Source organism: Branchiostoma belcheri, unplaced genomic scaffold, assembly GCF_001625305.1.
Source record: "Branchiostoma belcheri isolate BF01 breed outbred unplaced genomic scaffold, Haploidv18h27 scaffold4, whole genome shotgun sequence".
Taxonomy (NCBI): domain Eukaryota; kingdom Metazoa; phylum Chordata; class Leptocardii; order Amphioxiformes; family Branchiostomatidae; genus Branchiostoma; species Branchiostoma belcheri.
The window spans coordinates 1618461-1631235 of record NW_017804020.1 but is presented as its reverse complement, the minus strand read 5'-3'; the positions used below and the strand labels follow the sequence as shown (position 1 = coordinate 1631235).

Here is a 12775-nt window from a genome sequence, read left to right as displayed (position 1 = left end):
CCACACTCCAGTTTCTACATATTCTGCCAGAGGGCACGGTGTACATGTACAACGTAGTTTTTGTATGATCTTTTAAATACAGTTAATAGGGATGAACGACATGCCCAAAGTTCTTTGAAATTCAATGATCCTCCTGTTATGAAAATAAGGTATACACAGGTTCATTTATATTATTTTCAGAGCTTTATTTGAATCTTATTGTAGATATAGGAGACAAGTTATATTGAAACTTGACTATTTGGTGCCTTTTTTTTAGGTGTAAGTTTGTATCAGAGGAAAGACAGTTTGCCATGCAGTGTGGTGAATCAGCGCAACACGAATCAGGAGCTAGAGAACTTGTCTAATGATTGGTTTGATTGGCATCGCCTACTCTCTACCAGTAATACCTTTGGATGTGCCCCTTTCTGTGGAGTGCCGCAGTAGCGCCACACATGCGTAAGAAAAAAAATAGAACAAAGCAGGGAACAAAAGATCAGCGGAGGATGGAAAATCCTCGTTGCAAAAGCATCCTCCACATACAGGCCAGCAACAAACCTTAACTACGGCCTTACAATTTCAAGGCAAAATAACCTAACAGTATATTATTGTAGTACAGGCTTCATAAAAAAATTCAGCATGTGCCAGTCACACATAAATTATACAATATTATAAGTCATTTTTGTCTCCTACTCCCAAATCTGAAAATTGTCATTTTGGCTACATGTATTTCTGGACAATAGTCATAAGGGATGGCCATTTCGAAGTCTTAACCACAGTAGGTTACCAGTGGCAAGAATGAAAAGAAGTGGTCGAAGACTAACTGTTTCTCTTCTTTTTTTTTCAAGAATGAAAAGAAGTGGTGTAAGAACTCACTGTTTGTAAAGGTGATCCCCTCCCACTTGTTCACACATGACGGGCACGTCGGAGGTGCAGCGCTGGTGGAACTTGTAACCGCACGTCTGGCAGCGGAACCCGTGGAACAGCAGCTTCTTACAGCTGTCGCAGAACGCCAGCGTGAAAAACGTCTTACGGACCTACGGTAAGGAAATTCAGCAAGATGCTGTAAGTCAGCCAACTCTCGTAATTCAGCAGAGTAGGATTAGACTGCAGCATTGAAAAAAAAACAGTGAAGTTAAAGGCACTCTAAGTGATTTCTGGACAGAAAAATTTTCAAGAAGAATTTTCAAAGTAAAATTGTCATTTTTTTACTGTAGTAAGATGAATCAGCCCTATCCCATACCATAATGGTATATATGATGCAAAATGTGAAGTTGCTGGCAGAAAGCCATTGTTTGTTTTGCATCATAGGCTGATTCTAGCTGCTTATTGGTGGTATCAAAAAATAATGGGACTTCTCACATGGCTTGTTTTTGGGGCTATTTCAAATGCTTCAAGTACAAAATGATGTGCAGTAAATGTCAATATCAGACAGAATTCTCCATCCAGGATATTTTTTGTTTTGCCACCCTAAAATTGTGTTGGATGCTTTTAAAGAGATCTTCTGAATATAATGCACATCTCTAAAAATCTCTAAAAAAGGTATGCACACTTCATACATCTATGGGTTCAAGATATTCTTGAGAAGGCATTTCTAAAAAAAAATCCCATTTCTTAAAAAATGTAGCCACTTAGGGTACATGTACAGAATGTACGTGCAGAATTAGAGACTTCATAGGGTGGTAACAGTCAATAGCAAATCCACATACATCTACATGTATGTATAAACCCAGTACACGGCCCAGTGCAGGTTAGATGCAGGTAGACATCAGAAGCACCTGCACAGCTGGAATTTTACCTGCACTAACCTGCATATGCTGGTGGTATTTCCAGCGCTGACCAGATATATTAGTTTCCTCAAAACGGCTAGCACTTACCGATAAACAGCTTTAACTAAAAACACAGACCGAAAACCAAATGTTATGTAATGGTGGTTTTCACACTACAGGCTTGTTATTGAAATATGAGAGCAAAGACTCAAACTAAATGTCACAACCTCTCTGTTTGAAAGCATTAGGAATTCTCTAAGCTACAGAAATATACTTACAAAGTTGTGGGATATACTGGATGTGATGGGGAGGTCTTCTTGGATTTCTACCGAGATCTCTTCTCCTTCTAGCCAAGACATGTCTGTGTCCCATTCAACCATCACCCTGGTCACAAGCAAAAATATCATCACTCAAAGACAGCATTTCATAACTGCCACACAAATGTGCATATGCAAACCTTGGCCTTTTACTTCGTGTCTTGCAATCTTTTGGCCGTCTGCAAAACTAGTCCGCAGTCAATCCCAAGAACCAACCAGAGCTTCTAGCGTCTGTTTTTTTGCCCAAATTTGGAACTCTCACATTATTACCTTTCCCCCTGAGTACCTGAAATAGCTTTAAAACCTTTAAAAATAGCTTTATACACCCAAATACATAATAACCGGCAAAATGTCATGGCCCTAAATGACTTACTCTTAATACTGTCTCTATACTTGGTATTGTTAAATCCAGACTAAAATTGGAGATTTTTGACATTAAAGTTTCATTAGAACAATAAGTCAACATTAGGGGAAAATAGCTTTAACATCCAAACACATAATAACTGGGAAAATGTCATGGCTCTAAATATCTGACTTATAACACTGTCACCATACTTGGAATTGTTAAAATTTCACCAAAGGAGATGTTGACATTAAAGTTCCATTAGTAAAATAAATGTCAACAGGTCTTGTAGTAAGGGTTGTTGCCTCAGAATCCGACGGTTCTGGGTTCGAATCCCTGTCAGGCCATTGTTGTGTCCTTGGGAAAGACACTTTACACCTATTTCCTTACTTAACTCAGGTGTGAGTACCTAACTTCAGTTAGGGACTTGTTCTTAGATAGGATGTAAAGCTGGAGGTCCTGTGTTTGAGGAGAACCACAACTTGAGCACGTTAAAGATCCCACTGTGCTTATCGAAAAGAGCAGGGGTGAATGGTTCAAACCTGGCCTCAAGGTTTGACATTTTTGAAGATGTGATAGTCACCTGTTATGTCATGGCTTCCACAATTGTGGTAAATGTTCATACATCGTAAATGTTCAATAAGTCAACATATTAGAGGGAGGAGATCTTATTTACCTTGGACTGATTCTGAAGACTCTGCAGGTTTCTGCGCTCAGGCCCCGCATTCTCATGGCTTTGGACAGAGCCTCTCGTAACGTTATCCCAGACTTGCACTGTACCTGTAGACACAGCCGAAACTCTTAAGGTTTCCTCACTGGCTAATTTGGCATTTTAACTTTCCATCGTTTCGTCACAAAGAAATTTAGAAAGAACTGTAGTAGTACTGAATATTGATACCTGGGTACAAAAGGGTTATGAATATGATTTTATGGACCACATGGATGACATAATCATATTTTATTGCCCCAAATATAGACATAAAGTAAAGTATATGATAGTGATGTTTCTTACCCTTGTTCTTTGGTGATTTGGCAGGTGGGCAAACACAGTTGCCTGCAGCAGCTTGGGGGACTGGGGGCTGGTTCTGGAGGGGGTCTGGGGAGGCGGGGGGAGAGGGGGTGGCTCAGGGGGCTCCTCGTGAGGGGGGGAGTCGCGACCATTACTCATACGGTCCAAGAGTTCTTGCTCGCGTGCCTGAAGCTCATCCAACTTACTGGTCAGTTCCTCATATTCCTGAAGGAGAACAGATACAAGTCATGAATGGTCTAATCACCAGTGTATGTACAGTACAGGTCTCTATTAACCCTTGTCCTGCTGGCATTTCTTACTCAATATTTTCAAATAATTTGATGTCTTAATCAGGTCATAAACCCTTGACTGTTTTTGCCCTGTGGAGGTGTAGTTACTTCCGCATTCATTGTGTTTGTCTGAGGTGTGATGCGTTGCATGAGAAATATACTACATACAATGTATATACATTTGTAGATGGTGCTGTATGGGCAACCCACATACATGTACATGTACATGTATATATGGGCCCCACAAGACAAGGATTCAATTCTCTTTCCACGCGTTTTACACACATTTTTAACTTGCAAAAGTTGTGCAAATAGCATTTAATATTAAATCACAATTGAAAGCTGCATATAAGCGTGGTTGAAACTAGTGCAAAAGCTGCATAAACCATGTGCACTAACTAGCAAGTGGCTATGTATAACACATGCATAACCACACGCAATTACACAAACATCTGCGCTCATTTAACCAGGGAATTTCATCTGCACACGTTTTAACCAAGGAATTTCATCTTCCATTTTAACCAAGGAATTTACACAATTTAAATGGGAATTGCACTGCTTAGGCACAGAGAAGTGCCCTGCTTTTAATCTCGTCTTGCCCACTTTTGATCCCAATTTGCAACACGTGTATCTACAAAGTTATTTGAGATCTGTACCATACTAAGCACTTTATACTATGCATTGTACAATGTAAATCAACAGTTACTCAACTTCATGAGCTTCATACAGCTACATGAAACCAACTTTTGAAAATTTTGATTGGTAGATTTTTAAGGCCAATTATCTCAAAGTTTCCAATAACACATGATACTTCGTAAAATACTTCACATTGCAAGCAAAAATTTTAGTTACAAAAGGCAGCCTGAGAGTAGCAAAATCTGAACTGTTTACAAAAGTCTCAAATTACTTTGAAAGAGGCGAACTGCTATAACAGAACATATGAATGCATGAGAATACATAAAGAACACCTTGAGATCAAACCAAAGTTTGTGAAGTACCAACTAATTACCAATATACACAGGCCATGAGGAATATTACATTGTATGAGTACCAAACAAACAGGTCTTTGGGCATCTTTCATTTCTGTGCTCTTGTAGTGTTTAAATGTGCAAAATTTCCCACTTGAATTTTGTTGACAATCAGATTATGAATCCTGGCTTGTGACTTTAAAGGAGAGTGTTTTTGTCAGCAAACATAAAGACTGGCCCGAGTTACCCGATCCATTTTATAGAAAGGTAACATTTGCAAAGCAAATGCATAGTAAGTTCATCATCGCATATGGTCTTAACAAACTACTTCTCTGTTTATTGTTACTCAGACACATTCATATATATGGTGGCAAGAGTCCAACTTTGTCCTGCCACTTGCTATATAACAAAATCCAACACCACAGGGTGTCTGCTACAGCATCAGTTACCATGGTGAGAGATGTCTGGTCCAGGTCATTGTCATTTGTCTTGAGAAGGAGAGGAAACGGAGCAAAAAAAATGTTTTGCTTTTATTAAAACAGTCCCTGCCTTGTGGAAAATAGACTATTGTATGTAAAACAATGGCTACAGAAAGTGTAGGACTCTGACCTCTATGTAGATCGACGGTGGTTTCTGGAGGTCTGCGAAGCGAGCGTTGAGAGCCTCCAGGTTCTGCCGGGTTAGGTTAATGACCTTCCGTACATTCTGAACCTGTAAACAGACACAACATACAACATCACCTGTTTGGCTCGTAAAAAAAGTCTTTGGGCATTTTTAAATCCCATTGTCTCATTGTCTTATTCAAGGGCATTAAAAAGGTTAATACACATAAATTATGTACTTCTTTCCACATACATAAAGAAGAATGTTTTCAATCATTTCAATACATCAGACAGTATTATTTGAATATTACCTGCACCAGTGCATGTATGCAAAGAAAAGTATGTTGAGCCCTGCAAAGAGATACACTGATAGAGTGAACTGTGCAACAAAAGACACCATAATTTTCCAGACAGCTGAGAACCTCAACCACATACTATAGGACAGGATCATCCCATGGAAAGACAGGCCAGGACATGTTCCCATGACACTGGGAATCTATCTCAACGTCCGCCCCTATTCAGTACCCACAATGCCAGTGGGCGAGGGACCAGGTTTGGGCCATTTTCCCAGGAATTCCTCCCCCATAACAAAAGGCCTCTCTAAATCTTGTCTAAATCAATCTATATCAACATGTTTGTATCAGTCACGGTTTGCCATGTTAGCCTTCCAAAAGTACAAACTTTTTTTGAAAAAAAAAGGAAGATCATCTAAAACAGTTTTGCCAAGTTAGCCTTCCAAAATTTTTTGAGAAGAAAGTTTTCCAAAACAGTTTTGGGGTGGCAAGGATTTCTTTTGGTAGTGGGGTGGTAGGAGGTAAGGGAGGTTAGAAGTTGGTTTGAAAACCTTTAATTCAAAGGTTCTCAGATTCGCTTTCCGATTTGCAAAATTAATTCAGGTTCTCAAATATGCTCTGATTTTCGGCCCCAACAGTTGAAGAAAATCCTTATCTTCCTAGTTATTACATCTATCAATGCAATAACAAGTGCTCTGATTAAAACAGTTTTTAATATGATCCATACTAAACTGGTGCAAATAAAATTTGTCTGGTGCAGGTATAATTTTCAGTGTTACCTGCACCAATGCTGGTGGTATGCAGAAAAAAAAAGCATTTCAAGCCCTAAGTATAACCAGCCTTTCACAAGCCCCCATTGCAAAGAAACTACTACTACTGCAACTTTGACGACCTAGCGTCCTTAGAAATCATGACAGGCGGTCATCTATTCAGTCCTCGGACCACCAAGAAGCCTCCAGCCTCCGCTGCCAAATTCCGAACCCCCCACAAAAACTCCTGAGGAGGATTTGTGAGGCTTCCCACCGGTCAGGGAGACAGGCCGGCGGGAGGGAACAATGGACACACGTTTACATGGGTCACTCTGTCTGAGGCCTAGGAAAATAATTGTTGTGTTTCCCATTTCAGTCCTGAAAAAAATTAGTCAGTAGGTTTATCTTTTATTTTTCTTTCTTTTTTTTAGACCTTGGCGATCTCTAGTGATCCAACTTCATACAGTTTAACAAAATTGAAAGTAAAACTTGAGAATGAGGACAGTTTCCTTTTCAATGTCAATGTTGGAAAACCAATTGTATATATAATGTTTCATCACTCAAGTATCAGATCATGGAGCTAGAAAAGGTCCATCAGCTTGAAAAATGCATGTCCCTTGTCCACACAAAAAAAAGGCTAGGGTCGGCAGTTTTTTCTAAGGCCTGTCAGGAAACAGGAAACACAACATTTTTTTTTCCTAGGCCTCAGCTACTGTTCCCAAGACTGTGACAGGGTAGAAAAGAACATTCAACTTTACTTCTCGTAACCTCCTGCTCTCTATCTCTCACAAGCAGACAGTTAAATTGGACAAAATCGTAAGCACACTCCCAAAGCATATTGTTAAAAGTTGATTTAATCAGGCGGTAACCAAGAGCTTACAGTTCCCCAGACTTTCTTGTACCACCGGGGTATAAAAGAACTTTCAACTTTGCTTCCCATAACCTTGTGCCGTCGATTTCTCACAAGCTGAAGCAGACAGTTAAATTGGGCAAAATCGCAAGCACTCCTCCAACATGCTCGAAAGCTGATTTTAAAGGCTGTAACCAAGAGCTACTGTGTCCTAGACTTTCTTATTTTAGTGCCAGGGTATAAAAGACCTTCAACTTCACTTCCCGAAACCTCTTGCTGTTGATGTCACAAGCAGACAGTTAAATTGGGTGGCAAAGACAACACTAATGTTCAAATGATCGAAAGTTGTTTTATGAAAAAGAATATGACACAAAACAGTAACAAACAAATACCCCCCACCCTCCTTTGTACCTGAAAACACTTCTTATCCCGTGCTTCTGGCTACCTGAGTTGAAACGAGTTATCTGATTGGTTGTTTATTACGTACCATGGGACGTGGTTGTTTTACATCTGACAGGTATCTGTAGTGATCACAAAATTGATCAAATGAGACAATAGAGGAGCTAATGTACAGCCAAGGTTAAGGTAAAGGTTGCCCTGCATGTGGAGGATGAGCAGTGTTTGTTTGGTTACTATGGAGTGCACAAAATGATGAACATCTCATTTAAAGGCATCCAATGTAATTTCAGGACTGCAAGCCAAAGAAATATTCTGATGAGGAAATCTGTCTGATATTGAGATTTACTGACATTTCTTAGTACATTTTCGTTATCATTTCATACTTGAAGCGGTTGAAATAAAAAAAACAAACCAGGTGATGCATCTCTTTATTATTTGGGTACCACCCATAAAAAGCTAGAACCTGCCTATGATACAAAACAAGCTACTGTTTCTTTCAGTGCGTTTTGCCTCACAAAGATATCAGTAATGGATAAAGGGTTGATTCAATTTACAGTTACTACATTAAAAGCATGATCAGAAATTGACTTGAAAAATCCAGTTTGGCACATTGAATGCTTTAAAAATAGTTGAAAGGGTCAAGATCTCCCATAGCCTTCTCCCTTCCTCTACTGGTATATCTTTAGTTTTTTACACAGGCCTTTAAAAGTTTGAAATGAGACTGACATAAAGAAAAACAATTTGACAGTACATCCCGACATGTTCTTATTGTACTGTATTGTAAGAAAACAAGCATGGTCCTATATATAGAACATGGCACTGGGTTGCATGGGTCTTTTCGTAATTAAAGTCTACACAGACATTTTCTTATGTATTGCATGAAATGACAACACATACATGTACGAATGAAACAATTCTTTACCAGATGTCAGCTAGTTCAACCATTTTATCCTCTTTTCTTCTAAAAACTAAAAACGAACAGGTAAGATTTTAAATATTTAGTTTAGGAAGGCTATATGAAATTTACAATCTGTAGTTCAGGACTAATCTTTGTATAACGACAGTTCTGAAGGAGCATAAAAAAATCATTTGGGGAAACCCGACAGACAACTCTGACCCGATGTTGTCATGTCCTGTTTTGCATAACACGTCACATTTGTAAATCCGTGAGAGAACCTCTACTGATGTCAAAAAGGGCAAGGTCACTCCGAGATACGTACAGCACATATGTAAATGAGCCAGCTACGGTAGGTAGCACTCTCCAACAATGTCCATACAAATTTTGCATACCTAGGTTCATATACATGTATATGTAAAATGCACAGCAATGTGTAAAATGCAGCGAGGTGATTCAGTAGATTGATCTGCATGCTACAAAATGTAAAAGGTATTTAGCACACATGTATGTAAATGAAACCTAGGGTCTATGAAAATGGTATTGTCCAAAAGATATGGTATCACACCTATAGGTGGTCTTCTAACAATAAACTCATTTCACCCAGGAATGTAGCCTCTACCAGGCTTTGGGATTAGCGGCTGAAAAGAGAAGAAATTGGTTTGCGAAAACTGTTACTACTATCTAACTTGGCACGTATCCACTCCCTGGCATATTCTGTCTATTATATTTGGCCAATTTCTTCAATTTCTTCTCTTTTCAGCCGCTTCCTAAAGCCTGGTAGAGTCTACCACTAGTACAAGGAATGTCCATACAATATGACAAGTATCAGATATGGTCAATTACTCTTCACATGAAAATACAAATGTATTGCATTTCTCTTTGTACCGTTTGCAGGAATAACACTTCTGACCTGCCACACTTTCCATACCCAGACTGTGGGACAAATAAACAAATAGTTCCTGTACATAAACCAAACCACATAAACGCTGAACAAAGGAAAACAAATCTACTAGAACTGCCACCTACGAGGCAACATATTCTGATGGGAACAACTTCAGAATTCATTAAAGCCTATTGTCTAAAGTGGATTATGAGGGAAAGTCTTGTCTTGTACTTTTGTAGGATTTTTAGTCAGTGACTTGGCAAAGCTTGCCCACTCACTCAAGTACCCCGGAGTCTCTAGTTACTCATGCTGACTCACAGTTGGGTGACACATACAAGTAAATATAATGTTTTGAGACAGCAGTTGCCCCCCTCCCACCCTCTCTCCACCTCTACATTACTTACACACCCAAAGCACCAGATAGGGCACTGTACACATACATCTTGCCAATTACGATTTAGGAATAATATAATCATTCTTCTGTAACAAGAGCTATAACAGGCATGGACTGTTTTTGTAGGACTATTTCTGCACCCTTGAAGCCTCAAAATAAACTGCTGGCTATTTGTGGCAAGCTATTTGTAAATCCCATGACCTAAGGGTGAACTTAGCATGTGTGGAATAACTGTACACTGAAGGCATCCAAACTGTCATGCCAATCACAAGTAAATTGAGAAATGTTTTTCCCGTCCATTAAAAAGCTGGTTAACATCGTTAGAGGTTTCATAAAAAGTGGAGAATTTAAAACTTGACAATAAGGCTCATGTTCATAGTAACATTGCACCTAAACATGTATACAAGATATGCTTTATTTATAACATTAAGCAGCTTTACTTCGTTTACTGGTTCTAACCATAAGAATGAACTGAACGATATTTGAACCAGTATTGTACTAGTACATGTATATGTGAGTTTGCCTGAAGACTGTACTTTGCATATGAAATGTATTACCCTGGCCAACAAGGTTATGTTTTTTGTAGTGTTCGTGTGTGTGTTGTGTGTGTGTGTGTGTGTGTGTGTGTGTGTGTGTGTGTGTGTGTGTGTGTGTGTCTGTGTCTGTGTAGACGATAACTCAAGAAGGTGGGTTGGCCCTTTTCTGCGACTGATAACTCTTGATACACGATACAACTACTGTCATGTTTATGTTATGTATTCTTATGTTAGTTTACATATGAATATTCAGACTTACATGACATCCGTATGCTGTTATAAACTGTTTGTCAGAATTTGAACAGTATGTATATCTAGCGCAACTTTGCAGTTGCATAACAGTTTTATTCCTCCACCCATTGTTGCATTGTTATTCTTGCTTCCTAAATCTTAAATTTTCAAGTCACTCACTTGTCAAGTTTCCAACTTTTTTGGGATAGCACTTTTGAGAAAATCACTTTCTCCTGTTTGTGTGAGTTATTTTTTTAGTACTCTGCACAATGTACATTGCTTCGTATGTATGTATGTATGTATGTATGTATGTTAACATTGACATTGAGGCACTTTGATTTGTTTGAAGAAATCTTAACAGAAGAAATATACCAGCAAGTTCAGACTGGCCAACTTGGACCTTTGCTGTCATTCATGTTCCATACACTTGTACTATACTAGCTTCACCTAGTGCAAACTATTCATCCCAATCATGACGTTTCATACCCAGAGTACTAGTAGTCATTTTATCATTGCAAGAATGTGCCAAATCTGGGATCAGGTAAAACAAGCGGATCTTACACCTGTTTTTCTAGTTGCACTTCTGTTTCTATCAGAATTTTATGACATGTACAGGTAAGTTGTTTATATACCATTTGCCATAGAGGGTTGTACAAAAGGCAACGAGAGGGCATAACGTATTAGAAAGAAAAAAAATTGTTTTAGTTTCTAATTTTGTAATATGTTCCAAAGCGGCTTAGCCACATAGACCTTGCAACAGACTGGGGCTATGTTGTAACTAACTGTCTGACTTGATGTCACAATCACATATTTACAAAAAAATTTCCTCACGTCTCTCTCTCCCTCGATTGGAGGATAAGAACAGAAGCTCTTTCTTGCTGATCACTGCTCTAAAGTCTGATTGAGCTTTTCTTGTGGTAACTACTACTAGTACTAGCTTTTGAAGGAATGACTTTTGACATGAAGGCGGTAACGTTAGATATATATTGGAGACAAGATAGTACAGAAAAATCTCACCATTTACAATCAGTAGAAATGAAATCTGTATGTAAAAGACAGTCCTATCAAGTGTTGATCAGTGTTATCGTCAAGATTACAACAAAAAACAGCAGACAAATAGATTTTGTTATTCCGGGTTAGACGTCCAACACGAAAATTATGAAAACTCGTTTTTATTTTACCATGGCTTGGATTTGGAACAGTAACAAGGGGACACAACAACCTCCGATGACAGCTGGCCTCCGTACGAGTAAACCAGCCCTCGATGTACGATATTTCTGTTCAAAAGGCTTCTTAGCGTCCCTAGGGGAGAAAGGGGCTCACCTCGTCCATGATTTCTTCGTCCTGGTGGCCCTGGAGGTTGGGATCGGAGCCGTACACTGTCACCCCAGGCACTGCCACCGCCATATTGGATCCACGGCGTGATGTCACGTGGTTCATTCCAGGCGAGTCCAATCAAACGGTGGGTGTGACCACAGAAAAAATTACGTCCCAAAAATTTATAGAAAATCTAAAATAAAGCACATCGAAGGCATTGAAATTCAACATGACTATCTTGAACACTAAATAGGTACTTTCTACTTAATCAGAAATTAATACATCTTTCAAACAGGTAACCTGTTGTCGTCATATGTTTCCACGCCTTTAAAACTTTTGCAACAATTCGAGTCCTATGATTTTTATTTGCCTGATCATAACATTGCGTTCCACCCAGGGCGGATCTAAAAATATTCGGTGAAAAAAACGTGCAGTTTCCTATGAAGTTGGTGCAAACAAGCCACAAACACATCTTTGAAAATCGTGAGAAATGATTTAAATAGCTCAAAATCTCCTAACATTTCTAGATGGACCCGCCCACTTAGTGGTCCTTGATATCCTGCCAGAGAGCCTTCCCTGGAAAAACGACAACATAAACAAGCTAAAAGGTGCTTCCGTCAACATCCCTGGCGGTAACTGACGTCAGCAAAACCACGGGAAGCAACCACATTGGGAAGGAACCAGACCAGGCTTTCTTGATCCGCAGTCGCACGCACACAAATTAAACTTTTGGTCAGCGAGGCGGGAAATGATTTGCACAATCCATGTGCAGAAGAAATCGTGAGGAAAAAGCCAACTTCCTGGCGAAGTTTTAGAAATCTGTATGAATATACTTATTTTGAAGCTATACTGGCACATTAGGTTTTCAGGGGCATCACTTTGTGTGCAATTTTCAAATTTGAAAGTTGACAAATGGGCGCAAGTGCAGCACAGCGTATTGTGTAAGTAAAG

At 39.2% G+C, this 12775-nt stretch overlaps 1 protein-coding gene across 1 annotated transcript in view; it reads right to left on the bottom strand.

The window, feature by feature from the left end:
- LOC109476887 (serine/threonine-protein kinase B-raf-like) overlaps positions 1–12145 on the bottom strand; it is a 22457-nt gene extending 10312 nt beyond the window's left edge. The window contains exons 1-6 of the mRNA XM_019777902.1: positions 11831–12145; positions 5282–5383; positions 3418–3639; positions 3082–3185; positions 2024–2129; positions 853–1013 (exon numbers count right to left, since the gene is read on the bottom strand). Coding sequence (XP_019633461.1) covers positions 853–1013; positions 2024–2129; positions 3082–3185; positions 3418–3639; positions 5282–5383; positions 11831–11947 — 812 coding nt within the window. The 5' untranslated portion in view covers positions 11948–12145. The remainder of the gene's footprint in view (positions 1–852; positions 1014–2023; positions 2130–3081; positions 3186–3417; positions 3640–5281; positions 5384–11830) is intronic.
- Positions 12146–12775: the final 630 nt, after the last annotated feature.